The sequence below is a fragment of the Pristiophorus japonicus genome, unplaced genomic scaffold (genome assembly GCF_044704955.1).
Source record: "Pristiophorus japonicus isolate sPriJap1 unplaced genomic scaffold, sPriJap1.hap1 HAP1_SCAFFOLD_201, whole genome shotgun sequence".
NCBI lineage: Eukaryota > Metazoa > Chordata > Chondrichthyes > Pristiophoridae > Pristiophorus > Pristiophorus japonicus.
In genome coordinates, this window is record NW_027251705.1 from 587,155 (window position 1) to 611,806 (window position 24,652).

At 45.7% G+C, this 24,652-nt stretch overlaps 1 protein-coding gene across 1 annotated transcript in view; it reads left to right on the forward strand.

Moving 5' to 3' along the window:
• Positions 1 to 24,652, forward strand: part of LOC139244056 (CD209 antigen-like protein C) — a 71,481-nt gene that overhangs the window by 41,396 nt on the left and 5,433 nt on the right. Inside the window, exons 5-6 of the mRNA XM_070870957.1 lie at positions 5,504 to 5,652; positions 13,094 to 13,203. Coding sequence (XP_070727058.1) covers positions 5,504 to 5,652; positions 13,094 to 13,203 — 259 coding nt within the window. The remainder of the gene's footprint in view (positions 1 to 5,503; positions 5,653 to 13,093; positions 13,204 to 24,652) is intronic.

Below are 24,652 nucleotides of genomic sequence, written 5' to 3' on the forward strand. Positions count from 1 at the left end.
GAGGTTATCCACTTTGGTGGTAAAAACAGAGAGACAGACTATTATCTGAATGGTGACAGATTAGGAAAAGGGGAGGTGCAAAGAGACCTGGGTGTCATGGTACATCAGTCATTGAAGGTTGGCATGCAGGTGCAGCAGGCGGTTAAGAAAGCAAATGGCATGTTGGCCTTCATAGCAAGGGGATTTGAGTACAGGGGCAGGGAGGTGTTGCTACAGTTGTACAGGGCATTGGTGAGGCCACACCTGGAGTATTGTGTACAGTTTTGGTCTCCTAACCTGAGGAAGGGCATTCTTGCTATTGAGGGAGTGCAGTGAAGGTTCACCAGACTGATTCCCGGGATGGCGGGACTGACCTATCAAGAAAGACTGGATCAACTGGGCTTGTATTCACTGGAGTTCAGAAGAATGAGAGGGGACCTCATCGAAACATTTAAAATTCTGACGGGGTTAAACAGGTTAGATGCAGGAAGAATGTTCCCAATGTTGGGGAAGTCCAGAACCAGAGGTCACAGTCTAAGGATAAGGGGTAAGCCATTTAGGACCGAGATGCGGAGGAACTTCTTCACTCAGAGAGTGGTGAACCTGTGGAATTCTCTACCACAGAAAGTTGTTGAGGCCAATTCACTAAATATATTCAAAAAGGAGTTAGATGAGGTCCTTACTACTAGGGGGATCAAGGGGTATGGCGAGAAAGCAGGAATGGGGTACTGAAGTTGAATGTTCAGCCATGAACTCATTGAATGGCGGTGCAGGCTAGAAGGGCCAAATGGCCTACTCCTGCACCTATTTTCTATGTTTCTATGTTTCTATGTCGACCCAATCTCTCCTCAAACGACAGTCCTGCCACCCCAGGAATCAGTCTGGTGAACCTTCGCTGCATTCCCTCTATGGCAAGTATATCCCTTCTGAGGTAAGGAGACAAATGTGTCTCTACTTATCTGTAGAATGTCTCCACGAGGCCTAGTGCTGTGCTTGAACTGCTGTGACCATAGTCTCTTTAATGTAACCCAGAGTGAGGCAGCAATATGGTGACTAGCCTTTTTTACAGCTGCTGCCTGGGCCTCCCACAGTTGCACCCTCTTGTGGTACCAGCATAGTATGTACAGAGTATACATATATGACAGAGACTAAAACTGCACACAATACTACAGGTATGGTCTTACCAAGGCCCTGACTAACTGTTGTGAAACATCCTTGCTCCTATACTCAAATCCTCTTGCAATGAAGGCCAACATACCAATTGCCTTCCTAACTGCTTGCTGCACCTGCATGTTTGCTTTCAATGACTGGTGTGCAAGGACACCCAGGTCCCTCTGTACATCGACACTTCCCAAGCCATCACCATTTAAATAATACTTTGTCCTTATGTTTTTCCAACCAAAGTGGACATTTATCCACGTTATACTGCATCTGCCATGTGTTTGCCCACTCACTCAACCTATCTAAATCGCCTTGCAGCGTCTTTACATCCTCCTCACAACTCACAATCCCACCGAGTTTGGTGTTGTCAGCAAATTTAGAAATATTACATTTGGTTCCTTCATCCAAATCATTTATATATATTGTGAATAGCTGGGGCCCAAGCATTGATCCCTGTGGTACCCCACTAGTCACTGCCCGCTACCCTGAAAAAGACCTGTTTATTCCTACTCTCTGTTTCCTGTCAGTTAACCAATTTTCAATCCATGCCAATACATTACCCCCAATTCTATGTGCTTTAATTTTGCACACTAACCTCTTATGTGGGACTTTATCAAAGGCTTTCTGAAAGTCCAGATACACTACATCCACTGGTTCTCCCTTATCTATTCTATCAGTTACTTCATCAAAAATCCAGTTCGTTTGTCAAACATGATTTTCGTTTCATAAATCCATGTTGACTTTGTTTAATCGCGTTGATATTATCTAATTGTGCCGTTATCACATCCTTTATAATAGACTCCAGCATTTTCCCGACTACTGATGTCAGGCTAACCGATCTGTAGTTCCCTGTTTTCTCTCTCCCTATTGCTTTTGCACTTCTCAGAAACTAGCCTACATATTTGCTCTTCTAACTCCCTCTGATTATTTGGGGGTTTATAGTATACTCCCAGGAGTGTGATTGTCCCTTTTTTATTCTTCATTTCAACCCATATGGCCTCATTTGAGGATCCTTCTAACATATCATCCCTCCCTCCTCACAGCTGTAATTGTTTCTTTAGTCAATATTGCGACCCCCACCTTCTTTTTATACCCCTTGGTGGCAGGAAAATTATTGGAAAAATTCCTGAGGGACAGGATAAACCTTCATTTGGAAGGACACGGATTAATTAAGAGCAGTCAGCATGGGTTTGTTAAGGAAAGGTGGTGTCTGACTAACTTGATTGAATTTTTCAAGGAGGTAACCAGGAGGGACAATGAGGGCAGTATATATGATGTAGTGTATATGGATTTTAGCAAAGCGTTTGACAAGGTCCCACATGACAGACTGGTCACCAAAGTAATAGCACATGAGATCCAGGGGAAAGTGGCAAGTTGGATCCAAAATTGGCCAGAGGCAGGAAGCAGAGGGTAATGGTTGATGGGTGTTTTTGTAACTGGAAGGCTGTGGGGTTCCGCAGGGCTCAGTGCTGGGTCCTGAAAGGTCAAAATTCACGGGAACCCGCCAGTGTTTAGACTCATTGGAAAGGAAATTTAATTTGGGACTATCTACCGGAAAGTTTGAAATCCTAAAGTGCTTATGGAAGAAACTACGAACTTCAATCGAATTTTAAACTTTTACAAGACAAATTCATGTCTGTGGGCGGGCCTAAGGATCTGAAGGAGCCAGCTTGATTATTGGAACTGTCTGGGTGTTGGGACTAAGGTAAATTGTATGGAGAAATGGATATTCGAAAACCCTTCTCCACAAGAGGTATTAACATTTCAACAATAACTCAGAGATGGCCAGCCATCAAACTAAACTGAGAAAAGCCATCTTCAACATGAATAAGAACAAAGGGCCCACTACAGCCTGTATGCAAAAACCAAGCACAAAAGGACATTACCAAGCTAATATTTCCATCAGGAAACAGAATTAGAAGAACCACCCACCCAAGACATATTAACTTTTAATGAGCCCTCCAAAATATTACAAAGAAATGTCAAGCCTGCCAAATTTAAACAAAGAATTCGAGACTGATTTGGTGCGAAGATTAGGACAAGTCAAACCGTATAACTGGCCCCCTGTTTTAACAAAGGGTATGCCATACTACGCCAGGTGCCATACTACGTGTGTGCCATACTGTGCCTATGTCATCAAGAAAGGAGAGAAACCAACGCGACAGTTGAAAACTAACTTCTCCAGCCTTGAAGTCCTGAAATCCAAAAGGAAGGAAGAACATCACCATCGCGACAGCAACCAACCAGAGCCAACTTGGTACCACCGAATAACCACAGCGATCGACCAAAATCGAAACAAAACTCCAACAGAAAGAAACCGAAAAATCGAAAGTTTCCACTCTACAATCTAAGTCCTGACTACCAATAGATGAAAACATTACCGAAAGAGACTTTGAACCTATTTCTAACGAAGGAAACCAGGTTATTACCCCATAAGTCCAAAACGCGCCTTACCGCATCAGTGGACTCAACCCAACTGAAGATTGCGCAGTAAGGAGTCTTCTCCGACATTTGGGGTACGGCAAGCAGCACCTACAGAATTCAACGAACCCCGAAATCGCGAACTACCGCTAACTGACCAGAAAGGATTGGTAAGCATAGTCCCTGCCTGCCCTGGAGTCTAACCAAGCTAGGATTAGGTATTGGGAGGTGAGAGGTGTAATTTTTACTGTAACCCCCTTTGAATGTGTAATGTATTGTTCTTTATTAGAGTGATTATAAGTTTGACATTGTATTTTATTGTCTGTAATAAAATCAAAGTTCTTTGCATCAAACCAGTTGTCCATTGCACTTTATCACAGCCCCCAAATAAACCCGGAGTCAAGAACCCAAGGGAGTGGGAGCGATTCGAACCGCTCAAGTATTCGAACCTGACCGCCGGGACCATCCCTTACAGTCCCCTGCCTTTTGTGATATATATCAATGACCTGGACTGGAATGATGGGGGTATGATTAAGAAGTTTTCAGATGACACTAAAATAGAGTGTGTGGTTGATAATGAAGATGAAAGCTGTGGACTGCAGGAAGACATCAATGTACTGGTCAGGTGGGCAGAACAGTGGCAAATGGAATTCATTCCGGATAAGTGCAAGCTAATGCATTTGGGGAGATCTAACAAGGCAAGGGAATACACAATAAATGGTATGACACTAAAAAATGTAGATGAACAAAGGGACCTTGGAGTGCAGGTCCATAGATCCCTGAAGGTAGCAGGCCAGGTAGATAAGATGGTTAAGATGGCATATGGAATACTTGCCTGTATTAGTTGAGGCCTTGAGTACAACAGCAAGGACGTCATATTGGAACTGTATACAACACTGGTTAGGCCACAGCTGGAGTACTGCGTGCAGTTCTGGTCTCCACATTACAGGAAAGATGTGATTACACTGGAAAGGCTGCAGAGGAGATTTACAAGAATGTTGCCTGGATTAGATAATTTTGGCTATGAGGAATGATTGGAAATGCTGGGTCTGTTTTCTTTGGAACAGAGGAGGCTGAGGGGAAATCTGATTGATGTGTATAAAATTATGAGGGGCCTGGATAGAATGGATAGGAAGGACCTGTTTCCCTTGGCTGAGGGGTCAACAACCAGGGGGCATAGATTTAAAGTAATTGGAGGGAAGTCTAGAGGAAATATGAGGGGAAATTTCTTCACACAGAGGGTGTTGGGGGTCTGGAACTAACTGCCTGAAAGGGTGGTAGAGGCAGAAACCCTCACCACTTTTTAAAATACTTGGATGTGTACTTAAAGTGGCGTAACCTGCAGAGCTACGGACCAAGAGCTGGAAAGTGGGATTAGGCTGGATTGCTCTTGGTCGGCTGGCATGGACACAATTAGCCGAAATGGCCTCCTTCCGTGCTGTAAATTTCTATGATTCTATCTCATCTGAAAACCCTGTAACCAGGAATGTTGAGCTGCCATTCCTGCCCTTCTTTCAGTCATGTTTCAGTAATAACTACAATATCATCCTTCTACATGTCTGTCTGTGCTCTCATTCGACTTATTTACTGGACTCCTTAAAGCACTGCCAAACTTCTTATCTATTTTCGAGCCTTTGTTTCCTTTGCCGTCCAAACCCACATGCTAATTTACTGCCTTCCATTTCCATCTTGCATTCTCTCCCTCTGAATCTATGCCCAGGTTTGCACCCCTCTGCCAAGCTAGTTTAAACCCTCTGCAGCAGCAATAACAAATCTCCCTGCGAGGATATTGGTCCCAGCGTTGTTGAGGTGCAACCCGTCGACTTGTACAGGTCCCGACTCCCCAGAAGGAGGTGGGACCTCGGGAATCTAAAGCCCACTCTCCTGCAACATCTCTCCTGCTATGCATTGATCTGTTCTATCCTATTTCTGTACTTCGCAGAGACTCGTTCCCAGTGTCCCAACCAATGGAGCCTGTTCAATCAAAAACTTTATTACTTTTCAACAAGTAAAAAAACTTGGAATGAAGCCCAGGAATCCTGTAAATCAATGGATGCCAATCTTGTTGTCATTAACAGTGCTGAGGAGCAGGTAGGAGCTATCTTTTTATTATATTCACTGGCTGTCAAATTTCAGTCTCATTTACGGCAGATTGTTTGTTACAGTTTTTACTCCTACATTATAAATAAGGGGCTGAAATTGTTGGGGACTTGCACTAGTAATGATACATTCATGGAGTGCGCTATTACGTCAACCTCAAGAATCCAGTAAATAATAGCGCGACCGAGATTTGTCATCCTACATAATTTGCTGGATCATTTGTGCCACGACATTGACAGATTCTCCTCAGCCGTTAAAGTTTTGTTGATGCCACTCAGCCAGCCAGCCTTTGAAGGCAATGGCGATCGCCAATTTGTTGGATTGATATCTGGATCTCTATTCTGGTCCAATACTTCAAATATATTCCCATTTATCCCATAATCTACATCAACCAATGGCATTGGGCGAAATCTTACCTTACATTTCCCTGTATTAAACTGCATCTGCCATTTCTCTGCCAACTGATCGAGCTTGGCAAGATATTTTTGAATTTGTGCGCATTGATATTAATTTTCCTTCACGTAATTTGGTATTGGCTGAAAATTTGAACACGTTGGACACAATTCCTTCCTCAAAATTATTTAGAAAACTTACAAACAACCGTGGCCCCAACACTGAACCCGCTGGCACACCACTGGTAACTGGTCACCGACCAGATACTTGCCCATCCTCTACTACTTGTTGTTGTCTATCCACCATTTGCCAATCCATTTTAATACATTCCCATCCATCCCTTGGGCTTTATGTAGTTGCCTATTATGTATCAAAGGCCTTTATAATATCCAAGTAGATAACATCCATGGTCTCTCCTATCTGCTAGGTCTGCTATCTGCTAAAAGAATGCTAATTAACTCGTCAAGCAGAACATACCATTCCTAAAACCATGCTGACCATCTCGGATTGTTTTCTGCCCCTCAAGATATTCGCTTATATTATCACTCATAAAACTTTCAATTTCCCAACAATGGATGTAGGACTTATACTTAGGAGTCACGCTTCAGCCCATTGTTTGGAAATGGAAGCCACATTTGCTATTTCCCAGTCCTCTGGGATTTAGCCTTTATCCAGCAAACTCTGAAAAATGTTTAGAGAACACTCAGAAATGTGCGAGCCAATTCCCGTGTGCTAGACATATTGGCCCTGATATTAGCTCGGAAGAGGATAGGGAATGGGGAGTAGGGGATGCTGTTTTGCTTTCGGGAAATAAGAAAGAATGAATTTCCCCCCGGGATTTGCAAAATTTAATGGCAAGGCCTAATAAACATTTTTTGTTTCCGTTTCCTGGCTGCATCCAGAAAAATTGAGAGGCTGGCTGGCTGTCAATGGGAAGGCCTGACGGGGAGTGGAGAGGAGGGAAGGTGAAATCATGGGCTGGTGGCCGTGGATCGATCGGAGAGTCGGAGACATGGCGGGTGGGTGGGCAGAGACACATCGGCGGAGGGGGGTGGGGGAGAATGGTGGGGGGAGTGCGGCGAGGGGCGGAGGTGGGGTAGAGACATATCTGTGGGCGGGCCTCAGGCGGGTGCAGTCACGTCGGGCAGGGTGTCTCAGGACACATCGAGGGGCCGGAGGCAACGATCAGAAAGGCTGGGGGATTACAGATCAGGGATTGGAGGGGTGATCACGGGGGTTGGAGAAATCGGAAGGATCGGGTTGGTGGGAGATAGTGGCTGTGTGGGAGTTCAACCGTAGGGGTGGGGTAGGTGTCGGAAGGAAGTAGTAGCAGGACATTTAGAAAATCAAAATGCAGTCAAGCATGGTTTTATGAAAGGGAAATCATGTTTGACAAATTTGCTGGAGTTCTTTGAGGATGGAACGGACAGCGTGGATAAAGGGGAACCAGTAGATGTCATGTATTTGGATTTCCAGAAAGCATTCGATAAGGTGCCACATAAAAGATTACAACACAATATGAGCTCACGGGGTTGGGGGTAACATGTTGACATGGATAGAGGATTGGCTAACTAACAGAAAACAGAGATTCGGGATAAATGGGTCATTTTCCAGTTAGCAAACTGTAACTAGTGGGGTGCCACAGGGATCAGTGCTGGGACCTCAACTATTTATAATTTAAAGTGATGACTTAGATGAAGAGACCGAGTGTAACGTAGCCAAATTTGCTGACAATACAAAGATAGGTGGGAAAACAAGTTGTGAAGAGGCCGTAAAGAATCTCCAAAGGGCTATAGTGAGTGGGCAAAAATTTGGCAGACGGAGTATAATGTTGGAAAATGTGAGCTTATCCACTTTGGTTGGAAAAATAAAAAAGCAAATTACGATTTAAATGGGGAGAGATTACAAAATGCTGCAGTACAGAGAGATCTGGGGGTCCTTGTACATGAAACACAAAAAGTTAGCATGCAGGTATAGCAACTAATCAGAAAGGCAAATAGAATGTTGGCCTTTATTGCAAGGTGGATGGAGTATAAAAGCAGGGAAGTCCTGCTCCAACTGTACAGGGTGTTGGTAAGACCACACCTGGAGTACTGCGTACAGTTTTGGTCTCCTCATTTCAGAAAGGATATACTTGCATTGGAGGCAGTTCAGAAAAGGTTCACGAGATTGATTCCTGAGATGAAGGGGTTGTGATATGAAGAAAGGTTGAGCAGGTTAGGCCTATGCTCATTGGAGTTTAGAAGAGTGAGAGGTGATCTTATTGAAATATATAAGATTCTGAGGGGGCTTGACAGGGTAGATGCAGAGAGGATGTTTCCCCTCATGGGGGAATCAAGAACATAGGGTGTTATGTATATATATCTATAAATACCATGTCTAACAACCAGAGGGCTTATTCCCTGGAGTCCCAAGGGAGCCCACAATCCCTTGGGAGCACCTGTATATAAGGAGGCCTCGCAGGTTGGAGAGGCACTCTGAGATCTGTAATAAAGGACTACGGTCACACCTTACCTTGAGCTTGCAGCATCTAGTCTGACTCTTTATTCAAGACATAACATAGGGGACATAGTTTCAGAATAAGGGGCCGTCCATTTAAGACAGAAATAAGGAGGAATTTCTTCTCTCAGAGGGTCGTGAATCTTTGAAATTCTCTACGCCAGGTTGCTGTGGAGGCTGGGTCATTGAATATATTTAAGGTGTAGGTAGACAGATTTATGAATGATAAGGGAGTCAAGGGTTATGGGGTGCAGGCGGGGAAGTGGAGTTGAGGCCAGGATGAGATCAGCCATGATCTTATTGAATGGCCTACTCCTGCTCCTATTTCTTATGTATGTGTGGGGTCGTAGTTGAGCTGGATCCAGTAGGTAAATAGAAAGATACTTGTAAGGCATTTACCTGCTGGATCCAGTAGTCCTCGCCTCCCTTTAACTACCATGTTAATTTTAAAATGGTGATTAAATCTAAGGCACGCAGCCTCATTATAATATCTAAATGGCCAACCCACCTCCTGGGAGCCTCTAATCAACCCGGAAGTGGGCGGGTTCGAGGTGTGTTTGGTTTGGGTTTGAGATTTGTAACATTTTAACATCCCATCCAAGTGATGCACAGGACACTTGGAGTAATAGCTATAATGATAAAGGATGGGATAAAGACAGTCAAGAGAAAGGATCTTAGCTTGGAAATTTAAGATATAGAATCACTTTGACTGGAGCTAAGAAACAACAAGGGGCAGAAAACATTGGTGGGAGTAGTTTATAGGCCCCTAACAGCAGGTGCACTGTTATGCAGATTATAAATCAGGAAATTAGAGGTTCATGCAACAAGGTTAATACAAGAATCATAGGGACTTTAATTTTCAAATAGGCTGGGCAAACCGAATTTGCAGTAACTACGGAAGATGAGTTCATGAAATGCATTCCAGATAGTTTTCTAGATTGGTATGTTGAGGAACCAATTAGGGAACAGGTATTTTAGATTGAGTATTGTGCAATGAGAGAGGGTTAATTAATAATCTTGTAGTAAAGGAGCCTCTGGGGAAGAGTGATCATACTATGATAGAATTTATAAAACGCTGGTTCGGCCTCAACTAGAGTATTGTGTCCAATTCTAGGCATTGCACTTTAGGAAGGATGAGAAGGCCTTCGAGAGGGTGCAGAAAAGATTTACAAGAATTATTCCAGGGATGAGGGGTTTCAATTATGTGGATAGCCTGGAGAAGCTGGGGTTGTTCTCCTTAGAGCAGAGAATTTGAGAGGAGATTTGATAGAGGTGTTCAAAATCATGAGGGATTTGGACAGATAGAGAGAAACTGTTCCCATATGCAGAAGGGTTGAGAACCAGAGGACACAGATTTAAGGTGATTGGAAAAAGAACCAAAGGCGACATTCGAAAAAACATTTTTACATGGCGAGTGGTTAGGATCTGGAATGCACTGCCTGAAAGAAATCATAGAATGGTTACAGCACAGAAAAAGGCTATTCGGCCCGTCGAGCCTGTGCCAACTCTCTGCAAGAATACCTCAGCTAGTCCCACTCCCCCACCCTTTTCCCGTAACCCTGATGGCAAACTCAATCACAGCTTTTAAAAGGGAGTTCGATAAGAGCCTAAAATAAAAAAATTAGCAGTGTTATGGAAAAAGGGTGGGGGGTGGGACTAGCTGAGGTATTCTTGCAGAGAACTGGCACAGGCTCGATGAGCTGAATGGTCTTTTTCTGTGCTGTAACCATTCTACGATTCCTTTTAGCATTTTTAGTTGTAGAGAAAATGTGAGAGAAAGGGGAAATCTTAATCATGTCTCTATATATATGAATAACATGGAAAACATAGAAAACCTAGAAAATAGGTGCAGGAGTAGGCCAATCAGCCCTTCGAGCCTGCACCACCATTCAAAATGATCATGGCTGACCATGCATTTCAGTACCCCATTCCTGCTTTCTCTCCATAACCCTTGATCCCTTTAGCCGTGAGGGCCACATCTGACTCCCTAACGAACTGGCCCCAACAACTTTCTGTGGTAGAGAATTTCACATGCCCACAACTCTCTGAGAGAAGAAGTTTCTCCTCATCTCGGTCTTAAATGGCTTACCCCTTATCCTTAGACTGTGACCCCTGCTTCTGGACTTCCCCAACATCGGGAACATTCTTCCTGCATCTAATCTGTTTCTCTGAGATCCCCTCTTATTCTTCTAAATTCCATTGAATACAAGCCTAGTTGATTCAGTCTTTCTTCATATGTCAGTCCTGTCATCCCGGGAATCAGTCTGGTGAACTTTCGCTGTACTCGCTCAATAGCAAGAATGTCCTTCCTCAGATTAGGAGACCATAACTGTACACAATATTCAAGGTGTGGCCTTACCAATGCGCTGTACAACTGTAGTAAGACCTCCCTGCTCCTGTACTCGAATCCTCTCGCTATGAAGGCCAACCGCCTGCTGCACCTGTATGCCAACCTTCAATGACTGATGTACCATGACACTCAGGTCTTGTTGCACCTCCCCCTTTACCAATCTGTCACCATTCAGATAATAATCAGCCCTCCTGTTTTTACCACCAAAGTGGATAACCTTACATTTATCCACATTATACCGCATCTGCCATGTATTTGCCCACTCACCAAACCTGTCCAAGTCACCCTGCAGCCTCTTAGCATCCTCCTCACAGCTCACACTGCCACCCAGCTTGGTGTCATCTACAAACTTGGAGATATTACATTAAATTCCTTTGTCTAAATCATTAATGTATATTATAAATAGCTGGGGTCCCAGCACTGAACCTTGTGGTACCCCACTAGTCACTGCCTGCCATTCTGAGAAGGACCCGTTTATTCCTACTCTCTGCTTCCTGTCAGCCAACCAGTTCTCTATCCACGTCAGTACATTACCCTCAATACCATGTGCTTTAATTTTGCAGACTAATCTCTTATGTGGGACCTTGTCAAAAACCTTTTGAAAGTCTAAATACACCACATTCACTGGCTCTCCCTTGTCCACTCTCCTAGTTACATCCTCAAAAAATTCTAGAAGATTTGGCAAGCATGATTTCCCTTTCATAAATCCATGCTGACTTAGAATGATCCTGTCACTGCTTTCCAAATGCTGCCATTACATATTTAATAATTGATTCCAACATTTTTCCCACCACTGATGTCAGGCTGACCGGTCTCTCATTCCCTGTTTTCTCTCTCCCTCCTTTTTTAAAAAGTGGGGTTACTTTAGCTACCCTCCAGTCCATAGGAACTGATCCAGAGTGTTGGAAAATGACCACCAATGTATCCACTATTTCTAGGGCCACTTCCTTAAGTACTCTGGGATGCAGACTAACAGACCCTGGGGATTTATCGGCCTTCAATCCCATCAATTTCCCAAACACAATTTCCTGACTAATAAGGATTTCCTTTAGTTCCTCCTTCTCGCTAGACCTTTGTTCCCCTAGTATTTCCGGAAGGTTATTTGTGTCTTCCTCAGTGAAGACAGAACCAAAGTATTTGTTCAATTGGTCTGCCATTTCTTTGTTCCCCATTATGACTTCACCTGATTCTGACTGTAAAGGACCTACTTTTGTCTTCACTAATCTTTTTCTCTTCATGTATCTGTCGAAGCTTTGGCAGTCAGTTTTTATGTTCCCTGCAAGCTTACTCTTATATTCTATTTTCCCTCTCCTAATTAAACCCTTTGTCTTCCTCTGCTGAATTCTAAATTTCTCCCAGTCCTCAGGTTTGCTGCTTTTTCTGGCCAATTTATATGCCTCTTCCTTGGATTTAACACTATCCCTAATTTCCCTTGTAAGCCACGGTTGAGCCACCTTCCAGACAGGATGTACAATTATTTTTATGCCAGACAGGATGTAGAATTGTTGAAGTTTATCCATGTGATCTTTAAATGTCTGTCATTGCCAATCCACCGTCAACCCTTTAAGTATCGTTCACCAGTCTATCCTCGCCAATTCATGTGTCACACCGTCAAAGTTACCTTACAGGCAGTTTGAAAACACAAATGCAGAGAATGAAAACATCCAGGTCTAGGGTACGGGATAAACATTTGGCCTAAGCACTTGCTGTGCTATAAACAAAACTGGTTGCGCAAAGGTGAAGGTCTGAAAGAGATAAGCTGGGTAAACAACTAAAAATGCAGCCTGAGCTAAACCTGCAAACTACATATTGGTACCCACGTATTATGTCGGCACAGGCCAAAGTTGCATTATAGTATAAGAATAGAACCTAGTTCCCTTTAACGTCAGAGTGTTCTTGAGGGTCAGGAGTCAGGACCTGGTGGAGGGAGCTGGTCGCTCCAGGACTTGTGTTGTTCTCTAGGGTCGGAGCGTGCTCTCAAGGTGGTCGGAGCCTGGGAACCAGGTTGCATTACTATCATGTTATTTAATATAAATGGAAAGACCAAATCAATCAGTGTAATAAAGCTCATTATAAAAAATCCTCATGAGTGAATCATAAGCAGTTATTGTCACCGAACTAACAACCCTTCTTGCGATGGTAACGGCTAAGACATCCGTTAACACAGCTACATCGTTATTTACCCGACAGGAATATTTACAACAGGGTAAACTGGATAGTCTTTGGATTGGACTCAATGACCGTGTTGAAGAAGGGAAGTGGCGCTGGGTGGATGGTACAGATTATGCTTCAACTGTCACGTGAGTATGGGTTTGTATCACACAGTAAGGTCATTTTCACTTTCACTGTCTGGACAGTAATCTGACAGAGTGCATCGCCCAACATATTGAACCCACTCAGATTTTATCTCGTGTAGTAACCGGGTCCAAGTATACTGTTGTCCTTGGACTGTGAAAGCAAAACACTGTCGAACCTCCGGTGCCAGAGGCACTGACCAAAATCCGTTGGCCAGATCTATAACCGAGAAATATTTATGTTCCGGTTTGAGGGCATTAAAAATGGTGGAGAGATCTGCGACCAAAGGAGCTTTTTGATCAATACACTGGTTAGCTTTCCTATAATCGACAGTCAAACTCCAAGTCTCATTAGATTTCTGTACCGGCCACACGGGGCTATTGGAGGAGCTATGCGTTTTAATAAGCACCCCTTGTTTCTCCAATTGCTGAATAACCGGTAAGATTCCCGCGATGGCAGTTGGACTGATGGGATAGTGTTTAGTGCATGGAGGCTTGGTCCTGGTAAATTCCGCAGGCTCCATCTGGAGGAGGCCACAATCGTTCTTATCTTTAGCCCATATCGGGTGTTCCTTCAATTCTTCTTTCTTCAAAGTTCTCATTGACCATGCCACCTGACCATCCTCAAAATGCAACGATGAATCTACTTGGATTAGAACATCCATTCCCAAAAAGGGGTTGATCTACTGGGCCTATCCAGACCGGCGTGGTTAGTTCATGTGGACCCAGCCCTATAAGTATTGGTGTTGTCCTTTTAATTTCCATTTTATGGCCCCCAACTCCAAGGCTGTACGTGCCCTACCATCCAACGGCATATTGTAGGGGTAAGCATGTTAATTCCGCCCCTATGTCGAAAAGACAGTCCACATCCTTATCGTCCACCCTCAGTTATATATAGCCCATCTCCCCTTTGTTGTATTAGTATGAGGAGGGGGGCCAGGGCGGGCTCTAATCGTTTTTTGCTATCCCAAGTAACTCCTTCTGTTGTTGTATTGTCAGTCACTTAAGTGCTTCTATGAGGTCATTATCTTGTGACAAGCCGAGTTTGTTGGCTGAATTGTATCCCTGGCTGCGTCCTCTTCCCCGGCCACGACCTTGCTGTTTTGCCCTGCATGTCTTGGCCCAGTGACCTTCTTTCCCACAATAATGACATTTTCCGGGTAATTTTCCTAATAACTGTTTATCGGAATCCTGGGATTTCCATCCCATAGCCTGTACAGCTTTAGCTCCCATATCCCTGTCAAATTGGTTACATCGATCCACCAATGCTGCAAAGGTAGTTCCTCTACCTTCTCAGTCCGGTAACACTACCTCAAGCATTTTGGATAGTTCTGGCTTTAGACCTGCCACGAAAGCTGCTTTCAGGGGTCCAAACACTTGTTCATCCATTTCCTCACCTGTATTATTCATACCCGAATGTTCAAGTCACGTGCATCTAAACCGCTCGTCATACTCCAGGACCTCCTCTGTTGGCAGGCTGCAATTTTTCCCCAGTTTTTTTAGCTGGACTAAAGGCTTGCAGCCAGTGTTTAATCGCCTCCCACCCTGCGTTTAATTCTTGCTCATCCTGCCCCAAAGCTTCTTCTACCTTCTCGTGCAATTTTCTTCCCTGTGTTTTTGGCACCATTATGGTCAAAATTTGCACTCCGTCCCAGGGATGAAGTTGATATATATTTCTTAAGCGGTCCAATTGGTCCCACGTTTTCACTCCCCCTTTCTTTGGATTGGGCAATTCCTTGGACCATTTATCAATTTTCTCTGGGTCTGCCGGATCATGAAATAAGTATTCTGCATACACCCTTTTCCTCGTTTTTTTGGTTCCGCCCTCATCCGCAGTCTCTTCTGATTTGACTACAACTCGTCTTTTTTTAAATGGGGCAAAGCGCACCCCTAATTCTTCATCCTCCGACCCTGTATCGTCAGAGAATTCAGAATCCGTATCTATTCCTCGGCCGTGTCCTCGGGTTTGCACTTTTAATTTATCCAAACATGGGTACCCTGGGAATTGACCGATACATTTTCCTTTTCCTATTACTGTCTCTTGACCGAATTATTTTTTCCATTCTTTAATTTCACCTTTAAGATCTTTAACTTCCACTTCCGACTTTTCAAGTTCAAGTCTTTTCTGTTGCAGCTGTGCATAGCTTGCAATTGGTCCTTTGTACTGGTCAGGTCCCTATCATGTTGGGAACACATTATAATTTCATTCTGCTTTCAGATCTGTCCCACAATGGCTAGGGACCATCGGATTCGCTCTTTATTTTTCATACAGGTCGTTTTTCCCCAGACCCTTTTAATCTCGTCCAAGGACCATTGTCCTTTGGAGGTTCCGTACTTTTGTTCGATCTTAACACAAGTTTTAGATAAGTCGAATTGTTGCTCTATGTATTCTTTCAACTGTTGGAGGATTTCATCTATCGAAACCTCAAGTGGTGCCTGCCCACCTTTAACAGTTGTAGGCAATTCTTTGCTCTTATCTCCTGCTGCCATAATACTTATTTCTTTACTGGGGTCTCGAGTCGTAGGCTTTCCAGCCGATCAGTGGGTCGGTGATTAATTAACTAACACACCGCCGAAGTTAGACGTCTATGGGACCTCGAGCCGACTACCAACCGGAGGGTTCGCAAACCGGATGCTTTCGGAATCGCGTAGAAGGAGAGGCAAATTTAGACTTTTGACCGAGGACTTTTATAAAGAGGAGTCCTGACCTCAGTATGCAGGTCCGATGTCCAAAATTCAGTTTCTTTCCTCAGCGATCGTGTTCGTGATGCCAAAATTGTTAGATCTCTTAATTTTCAATGAAATGCGAACTCCGGTTGCAGTTTTAATGTAATTTTATTCTGGCAGCAGCAACAAGCATCTGGCTGATTGCCAGTTCCTTTGTCTTTGTGAGGCCACATGGCCAAAATGGCTGTTCTTATACCTGACACAGTTTACAGAAAAGAACGCGCCTTCTTTGACCTATTGGCTCAATTGATATACTGTTAACCTTTAATTGGCTCGCTACCAAAGGTCCTAAAATGTCAAGTTGATTAATGACTTAATGCAACATGCTGAGTTGCACATAGCAGCTTTGGCTTGGGGTTTGTGAATTCTCGCATCCTGTCTGAATGCAGCCTGTTTGAATTCTCTATCAGTCTGATCCCGTCTGCTGCTACCCTCCTCCCCAGGAATTCTACCTCTGGAGCTAAGAAGATGCACTTCGCCTTTTTCAGTCGCAGCCCTACCCGGTCCAGTCTGCGTAGCACCTCCTCCAGGTTGTGGAGGTGTTCTTCAGTATTGCGACCCGTGATGAGGATGTCGTCTTGAAAAACCACCGTCCTTGGAATCGACTTGAGGAGGCTTTCCATATTTTGCTGAAAGATCGCGGCGGCCGAACGAATCCCAAATGGACTCAATCCCAAATATACTCAAACAATCCCTTGCATGTCGTGATGGTGGTCAGCTTCTTCAATTCACTTGCCAGCTCCTGGGTCATGTAAGCTGAGGTCAGGTCCAATTTTGAAAAAAGTTTGCCACCAAATAGCGTCGCAAAGAGGTCTCGGTAGCGGTTACTGGTCTTGGAGTGACACCCGATTGATGGTGGTCTTGTCATCGCCACATATCCTGACCGACCCATCCGCCTTGAGCACTGGCACGATCGGGCTCACCCAGTCACTGAATTCGACTGACGAGATGATGCCTTCCCTCAGCAGGCAGTCCAATTCGCATTCTATCTTTTCCCGCATCACGTATGGCACCGCTCTGGCCTTGTGGTGTACTGGCCTGGCCTCCGGGTTTATGTGAATCACCACCTTGGCCCCCATGAAAGTGCCGGTACCAGTTGAAATAATGAGTCAAATGTGTCCAGGATCTGTGAGCATGATATTCGCTCCACAGAAGAAATTGCATTGACATCGCCCCATTTCCAGTTCATGACAGCAAGCCAACTCCTCCCCAGTAGTGTGGGACCGTCCCCTGGGACAATCCAGAGTGGCAACCTGTTCTCCGAATCTTTGTGGGTCATGACTCCCGTGGCGCTGCCCAGCACCGGAATGATCTCCTTTGTATATGTCCGTAGCTGTGCGTCAATCAGCAATAATTTTGGCCTCCTGGTCTTGGAAACCCACAACCTTTCGAACTGTTTGATACTCATCAGGGACTGGCTGGCCCCCATGTCTAGCTTCATTAATACTGGGATGCCATTGAGGAGCACTTTCATCATTATTGGTGGTGTCCTGGTATATGAACTCTATATGTGCTCCACACAAACTCGCTGAACTTCAGCTTCCAGCGATTTCCCCCAGTATTCATTTGGCCTCGTAGGGCCTACATCAGGCCCGTCCTCCTCGTACATCAACCTGGCTGCAGGCTTCCTGCACATACGCACCAAGTGACCGTTGACATTGCAGTTTCTGCAGGCATATTGCTGATACCTGCAAGCTCTGGCTGGGTGTTTGCCTCCACCCCCGCTATTGGAAACAAAAGGTCCATTACCAGTCGATCGTCTCTGACTGTCTCTGTAAATGTCCTTAAGTGCACCATTAACAGGTGTTGCTGGCCCCATTACTGGCCACATTGTCTATTGCGATGGCATGAATCGCCGTTCAGCTAGCCATTGTCTCTGTTGAATTCCCCCTTTGGATTCGACTACATGCTGGGGCATGTCCGATTGCCCTTGCCTGCCTAGAGAACTGTGTGCCGCGTCAACAATGTTGACTCCCTGGTCGTTTGCCGCATTTGAGCCAAGATTTTTGACATGCATCATTCTGGTCTCTTCCTCCCCTGAGATAAATTTCTGGGCTATCAGAGTCGCCGCCTCCAAGGTCAAGTCTTTGGTCTCAATCAGTTTCCTGAAAACCCCAGCGTGCCCGATGCCCTCAATAAAAATGTCTCGCAGAATCTCCGCCCTGCATGCATCTGGGAACTTACATAGGCTCGCCAGTCGCCGGGAATCTGCCACGATGTCTGGAACGCTTTGCCCTTCTTTCCGCTGGTGTGTGTAAAACTGGTGTCTCGCCATGTGCATGCTGCTCGCCGGTTTAAAGTGTTCCCCGATCAACTTACTGAGCTCTTCGAATGTCTTGTCCGCCGGCTTCTCTGGCGCTAGAAGGTCCTTCATCAAGGAGCACGCTCTGGATCCACAAACCGTCAGGAGATGAGCCCTGCATTTGTCGGCCGAATCCTGTCCCAACCATTCCTCAGTGACAAAAAACTTTGCTATAGTCTCTCAATAAAGTCATCCCAATCATCACCAACACAGTACCTCTCTTCTGTGCTGCTAATGGCCATGTTCGCATGGTTTAGATCCCAGTTTCTTGTCGCCAATGATACGTCCTTACTATACAGTATAAATGCACATGAGGCCCATACTTGATAGAAGGTCACTCTGTGACCAGTTACCTTTATTACCAAGACCTCAAGTGATGAAGGTGGGTGGAGCCTCCCCTTTTATACCTAAAAGTCCAGGTGAGGAGTGTCTCCCACAAGTTCACCCCCTTGTGGTCAATGTTCTCACGGTATACAACTTAGGTCAGCTTTCCATGGGTTACACTGATAGTTGAATGCATGACATAAAGATCCGCCTGAAGCTGTTGAGCAGTGTCTTCCTAACACTCGCTCACATCTTGGTATCATCTGCGAATTTGCAGATCAAGCCTGACTGGATATTTTCAGATGGGATAGAGAGGGGAAAAGAAAGGAGGGGCGGTCACAGTATTGATTAAAGAAACAACTCCAGCTGTGAGGAGGGGTGATATGTTGGAAGGATCATTAAATGAGGCCCTATGGGTTGAACTGAAGGACAAAAAGGGACGATCACACAGCTGGAGTGTACTACAGACCCCCAAACAGGGGGAGATAGAAGAGGGAGATAGAAGAGCAAATATGTGGGCAAATTTCTGAGAACTGCAAAAACTATCATCTATCATCATCATCATCATAGGCAGTCCCGCAAAATCGAGGAAGACTTGCTTCCACTCTTAACATGAGTTCTTCGGTGGCTGTGCAGTCCAATACGAGAACCACAGTCCCTGTCACAGGTGGGACAGATAGTCGTTGAGGAAAGGGGTGGGTGGGACTGGTTTGCCGCACGCTCCTTCCGCTGTCTGCGCTTGATTTCTGTATGCTCTCGGCGATGAGACTCGAGGTGCTCAGCGCCCTCCCGGATGCACTTTCTCCACTTAGGGCGGTCCTTGGCCAGGGACTCCCAGGTGTCAGTGGGGATGCCGCACCTTATCAGGGAGACTTTGAGGGTGTCCTTATAACATTTCCGCTGCCCACCTTTGGCTCGTTTGCCGTGAAGGGATTCTGAGTAGAGTGCTTGCTTTGGGAATCTCGTGTCTGGCATGCAAACTATGTGGCCTGCCCAGCGGAGCTGATCAAGTGTGGTCAGTGCTTCAATGCTGGGGATGTTGGCCTGGTCAAGGACACTAATGTTGGTGCGTCTGTCCTCCCAGGGGATTTGTAGGATCTTGCGGAGACATCGTTGGTGGTATTTCTCCAGTGATTTGAGGTGTCTACTGTACATGGTCCACATTTCTGAGCCATACAGGAGGGTGGGTATCACTACAGCCTTGCAGACCATGAGCTTGGTGGCAACTGGGCCTCCTGACTGGGCCTCCTGCGACGGTGACTGGGCCTCCTGCAGCGACTGGACTTGGCTATCGAGCCTCCACCCTCCCTCCAGCGGCGATTGGAACATTTCCAGCGGCGGCAGATGGGCAAAAATAGGGCAGTAATAGCAGGGGATTTCAACTAACCTACTATTAACTGGGATAAAATTAGTGTGAAGAGTATTGAGGACGCAGAATTCCTAAAATGCATTCAGGAGAACTTTTTAGTCAGTACGTAGCAAGCCCAACAAGGGAGGGGCGATTCTGGACTTAGGGAATGAAGCTGGGCATGTGGAAGGGGTACCTGTGGGAGAATATTTTTGTGCTGGTGATCATAATTCAGTTTGATTCAGTGTAGTTATGGATAGACCAGGAATATAAGTCCTCAATTGGGGAAAAGCCAATTTTACTAAACTGAGATGTGATTTCGCCAAAGTGGACTGGAAATAGCTACTTGAAGGTAAATCGGTGTCAGAGCAGTGGGAGGCATTCAAGGAGGAGATCCTGAGGGTTTAGCGCAAGTATGTTCCCATAAAGAAAAAGGGTGGGACTAACAAACCGAGAAGCCCTGGATATCAAGGGGCATACATGGTGGGATAAAGGAAAAAAAAGGGAGACTTATGAGGGCTCAATACTGCAGAAACCCAAGGAGTTTTGAAACTGCAGGGGTGAAATTAAAAAGGAAATTAGGAAAGCGAAGAGAGTGCATAAAAAAATATTGGCAAGTAAAATCAAGGAAAACCTAAAGATGTTTTATAAATACATTAAGAGCAAGAGGATGACTACAAAAAGAGTAGGGCCTATTGGAGACCACAAAGGTAATCTGTGTTTGGAGTTGGAAGATGTGAGTATGGCTCTGAATAAGTATTTTACATCATTTTTCACAAAAGAGAAGGCGATGCAATCAGGGAGGAGGTGCGTGAAATATTAGGTGAAATAAACATAGTGAGAGAGGAAGTATTAAGGGGTTTAGCATCTTTTAAAATGGATAATCCCCAGGCCCGAATGAAATATATCGCAGGCTGTTAAGAGAAGCAAGCGAGGAAATAGCAGAGGCTCTGACCATCATTTTTCAATCCTCTGTGGCTGCAGGTATGGTGCCAGAGGACTGGAGGACTGTTAAAATTGTACCGTTGTTTAAAAAGGGAGAAAGGAACAGACTGAGTAATTACAGGCCAGTCAGCCTAAACTTGGTGGTGGGAAAATTATTGGAACAAATTCTGTGGGACAGGATAAATCTTCATTTAGAAAAACAGGGATTAATCTAAGTACAGTTATAAAGCTCATGTCTGACTAACTTGATTGAATTTTTTGAGAAGGTAACAAGAAGGGTCAATGAGGTTAGTGCGTTTGATGTACTGTATATGGATTTTAGCAAAGCTTTTGCTAAGTTCCCACATGGCAGACTGGTCACGAAGGTAAAAGCCCATGGGATCCAAGGCAAAGTGGTAAGTTAGATCCAAAATTGGGTCATAAGCAGGAAGCAAAGGGTAATGGTCGATGGGTGTTTTGTGACTGGAAGGCTGTTTCCAGTGGTGTTCTGCAGGGCTCAGTACTTGGTCTCTTGTTTTTTGTGGTATATATCAATGATTTAGACTTGAATGCAGTGGTATGATTAAGAAGTTTGCAGATGATACAAAAATTGGCCATGTAGTTGATAATGTGGAAGAAAGTTGCAGGCTGCAGGAATGGACTGGTCAGGTGGGCAGAACAGTGGCAAATGGAATTCAATCCAGAGAAGTGTGAGGTAATGCATTTGGGGAGGGCTAACAAGGTCAGAGAATAGTATAGTATTAGGCAGTCCCTCGTACCGAGGGTGACCCGCTTCCTCACCAAAAAGGATGAGTTCACAGGTTTTTCAATGAGGGACCTGATAAGAGAATACACAATAAAGGATAGTACACTGAGAAGTGTAGAGGAACAGAGTGACCTAGGAGTGCATGTCCACAGATCCCTGAAGGTAGCAGGACAGGTAGATAAGGTGGTTAAGAAGGCATACGGGATACTTGCCTTTATTAGCCGAGGCATTGAATATAAAAGCAGAGAGGTCATGCTTGAACTGAATACAACACTAGTTAGGCCACAGCTAGAGTACTGCGTGCAGTTCTGGTCACCACATTACAGGAAAGATGTGATTGCACTCATCATCATCATAGACAGTCCCTCGGAATCGAGGAAGACTTGCTTCCACTCTAAAAGTGAGTTCTGAGGTGACTGAACAGTCCAATACGGGAATTACAGTCTCGGTCACAGGTGAAGGAAAGGTTGGGTGGGACTGGTTTGCCGCACGCTCCTTCCGTTGCCTGCACCTGTTTTCTGCATGCTCTTGGTGACGAGACTTGAGGTGCTCAGCGCCCTCCTGGATGTTCTTCCTCCACTTAGAGCGGTCTTTGGCCAGGGACTCCCAGTTGTCGGTGGGGATGTTGCATTTTATCAAGGAGGCTTTGAGGGTGTCATTGAAACGTTTCCTCTGCCCATCTGGGGCCCGTTTGCCTGTCGGAGTTCCGAGGAGAGCGCTTGCTTTGGGAGTCTTATGTCAGGCATGCAAAGAATTTGGTCCTCCCAACGGAGTTCATTGAGTGTGGTCAGTGATTCGATGCTGGGGATGTTGGCCTGATCGAGAACACGAACGTTGGTGCATCTGTCCTCCCGGGGGATTTGCAGGATCTTGCGGTGACATTGTTGCTGGTATTTTTCCAGCGATTTGAGGTGTCTACTCTATATGGTCCACGTTTCTGAGCCATACAGGAGGGCGGGTATCACTACAGCCGTAAACCATAAGCTTGGTGACAGATTTGAGGGCCTGATCTTCGAACACTTTCTTCCTCAGGTGGCCGAAGGCTGCGCTGGCGCACTGGAGGCGGAGTTGAACCTCGTCGTCGATGTCTGCCCTTGCTGATAATAGGCTCCCGAGATATGGCAAGTGGTCCACGCTGTCCAGGGCCATGTCGTGGATCTTGATGATTGGGTGGGGGGGCAGTGTTGTATGGTAGGAGTTCCGAGGAGAGCGCTTGCTTTGGGAGTCTTGTGTCAGGCATGCAAAGAATGTGGCCCTCCCAACGGAGCTGGTCGAGTGTGGTCAGTGATTCTGATACGTCCTTACTACACAGTATAAATACACACAAGGCCCATTCTTGAGAGAAGGTCAGTCTGTGACCTGTCCTTTATTCCTTAGCACTTAAGTGATGAAAGTGGGTGGAGCTTCCCCTTTTATACCTGAAGGTCCAGGTTAGGAGTGTCTTCCACCTAGTGGTCATTGTTCTCATAGTGTACAACTTAGGTCAGATTATACATGGGTTACAATTTTGGTTGAATACATGACATCACCTCCCCGCCAAAGTCTTATTGGGATCACAGGTTGAGTCTCTCTGGTGGTTTACGCTCCCTTGTAGAGTGCCTGAGTTGGGGCTCCGGTTGTTGGGCGCTGGCCTGAGTGTCTGCTGTTTGCGGTGCCTCAGGCCTGTCCGGACTGCCCACAGTGATTGGGCTCTCCTCCCTTTGGTTCCGGTGTTCGGTCACCTGTGGTGGAGTGAACTCTACGTCGTGTTCTTCCTCTGCTTCTTCTATGGGGTTGCTGAACCTTCTTTTTGTTTGATCCACGTGTTTGCGGTAGATTTGTCCATTGGTAAGTTTAACTACCAGAATCCTATTTCCCTCTTTGGCCTGCGAGCCATTTGGGCTCTGCAGCGTAGTTGAGGACAAAAACAGGATAATTTACATCAATACATCGTGCCCTCGCATTCCTGTTATGGTAGTCATATTGTGGCTAGCGCCTGCTCTCGACAATTTCTTTCATGTTGGGGTGTATAAGGGATAGCCGGGTTTTGAGCGTCCTTTTCATGAGCAGCTCTGCGGGTGGAACCCCTGTGAGCGAGTGTGGTCGGGATCGAAAGGCCAACAGGAGGCGTGATTAGCGCCATTGTAGGGAACCCCCTTGGATTCTGAGCATCCCCTGTTTGATTATCTGCTCTGCTCGTTCCACCTGGCGGTTTGAGCCCGGCTTGAACAGTGGGGTTCTGACATGGTTAATTTCATTGCCTGCCATGAAGTCCTGGAATTCAGTGCTTGTGAAGCAAGGGCCATTGTCGCTGACCAAGACGTCCGGTAGACCGTGGGCGGTGAACATTGTCCGTAGACTTTCTACCGTGACAGAGGATGTGCTTGAATTTAAAATGTCACACTCGATCCATTTGGAGTAGGCATCTATACAACCAAAAACATTTTCCCCATGAAAGGACCTACGTAGTCCACATGGATGCGTGACCAAGGCTTGGCAGGCCATGGCCAGGGGCTAAGGGGGGCTTCCCTGGGCGCATTGCCCAGCTGGGCACACGTGTTGCACCTGCGAACACAAAGATCCAGATCTGCGTCTATCCCTGGCCACCAAACGTGTGACCTGGCAATTGCCTTCATCATGACAATGCCCGGGTGCTCATTGTGGAGTTCTCTGATGAACACCTCTCTTCCCATCTGGGGCATGACTACGCGGTTTCCCCACAGTAGGCAATCGGCCTGAATCGAGAGTTCATCCCTGTGCCTGTGAAATGGTTTAAATTCCTCAGGGCATGCCCTGTACCTGGCTGCCCAGTCCCCATTCAGGACACATTTCTTGACGAGACAATAGCGGGTCTCTATTTGTCCAGACTTTAATCTGATGGGCTGTCACGGGTGAGCATTCGCTTCCAAAAGCTTCAACAGCCATGACCATCTCAGCACCATGCTTGGTAGCCCCCTCAGTGGTGGCTAGTGGGAGCCTGCTGAGTGCATCGGCGCAGTTTTCAGTGCCCGGTCTGTGCCGAATTGTATAGTCATCGGCGGCTAACGTGAGTGCCCACCTCTGTATGCGGGCCGATGCGTTTCCA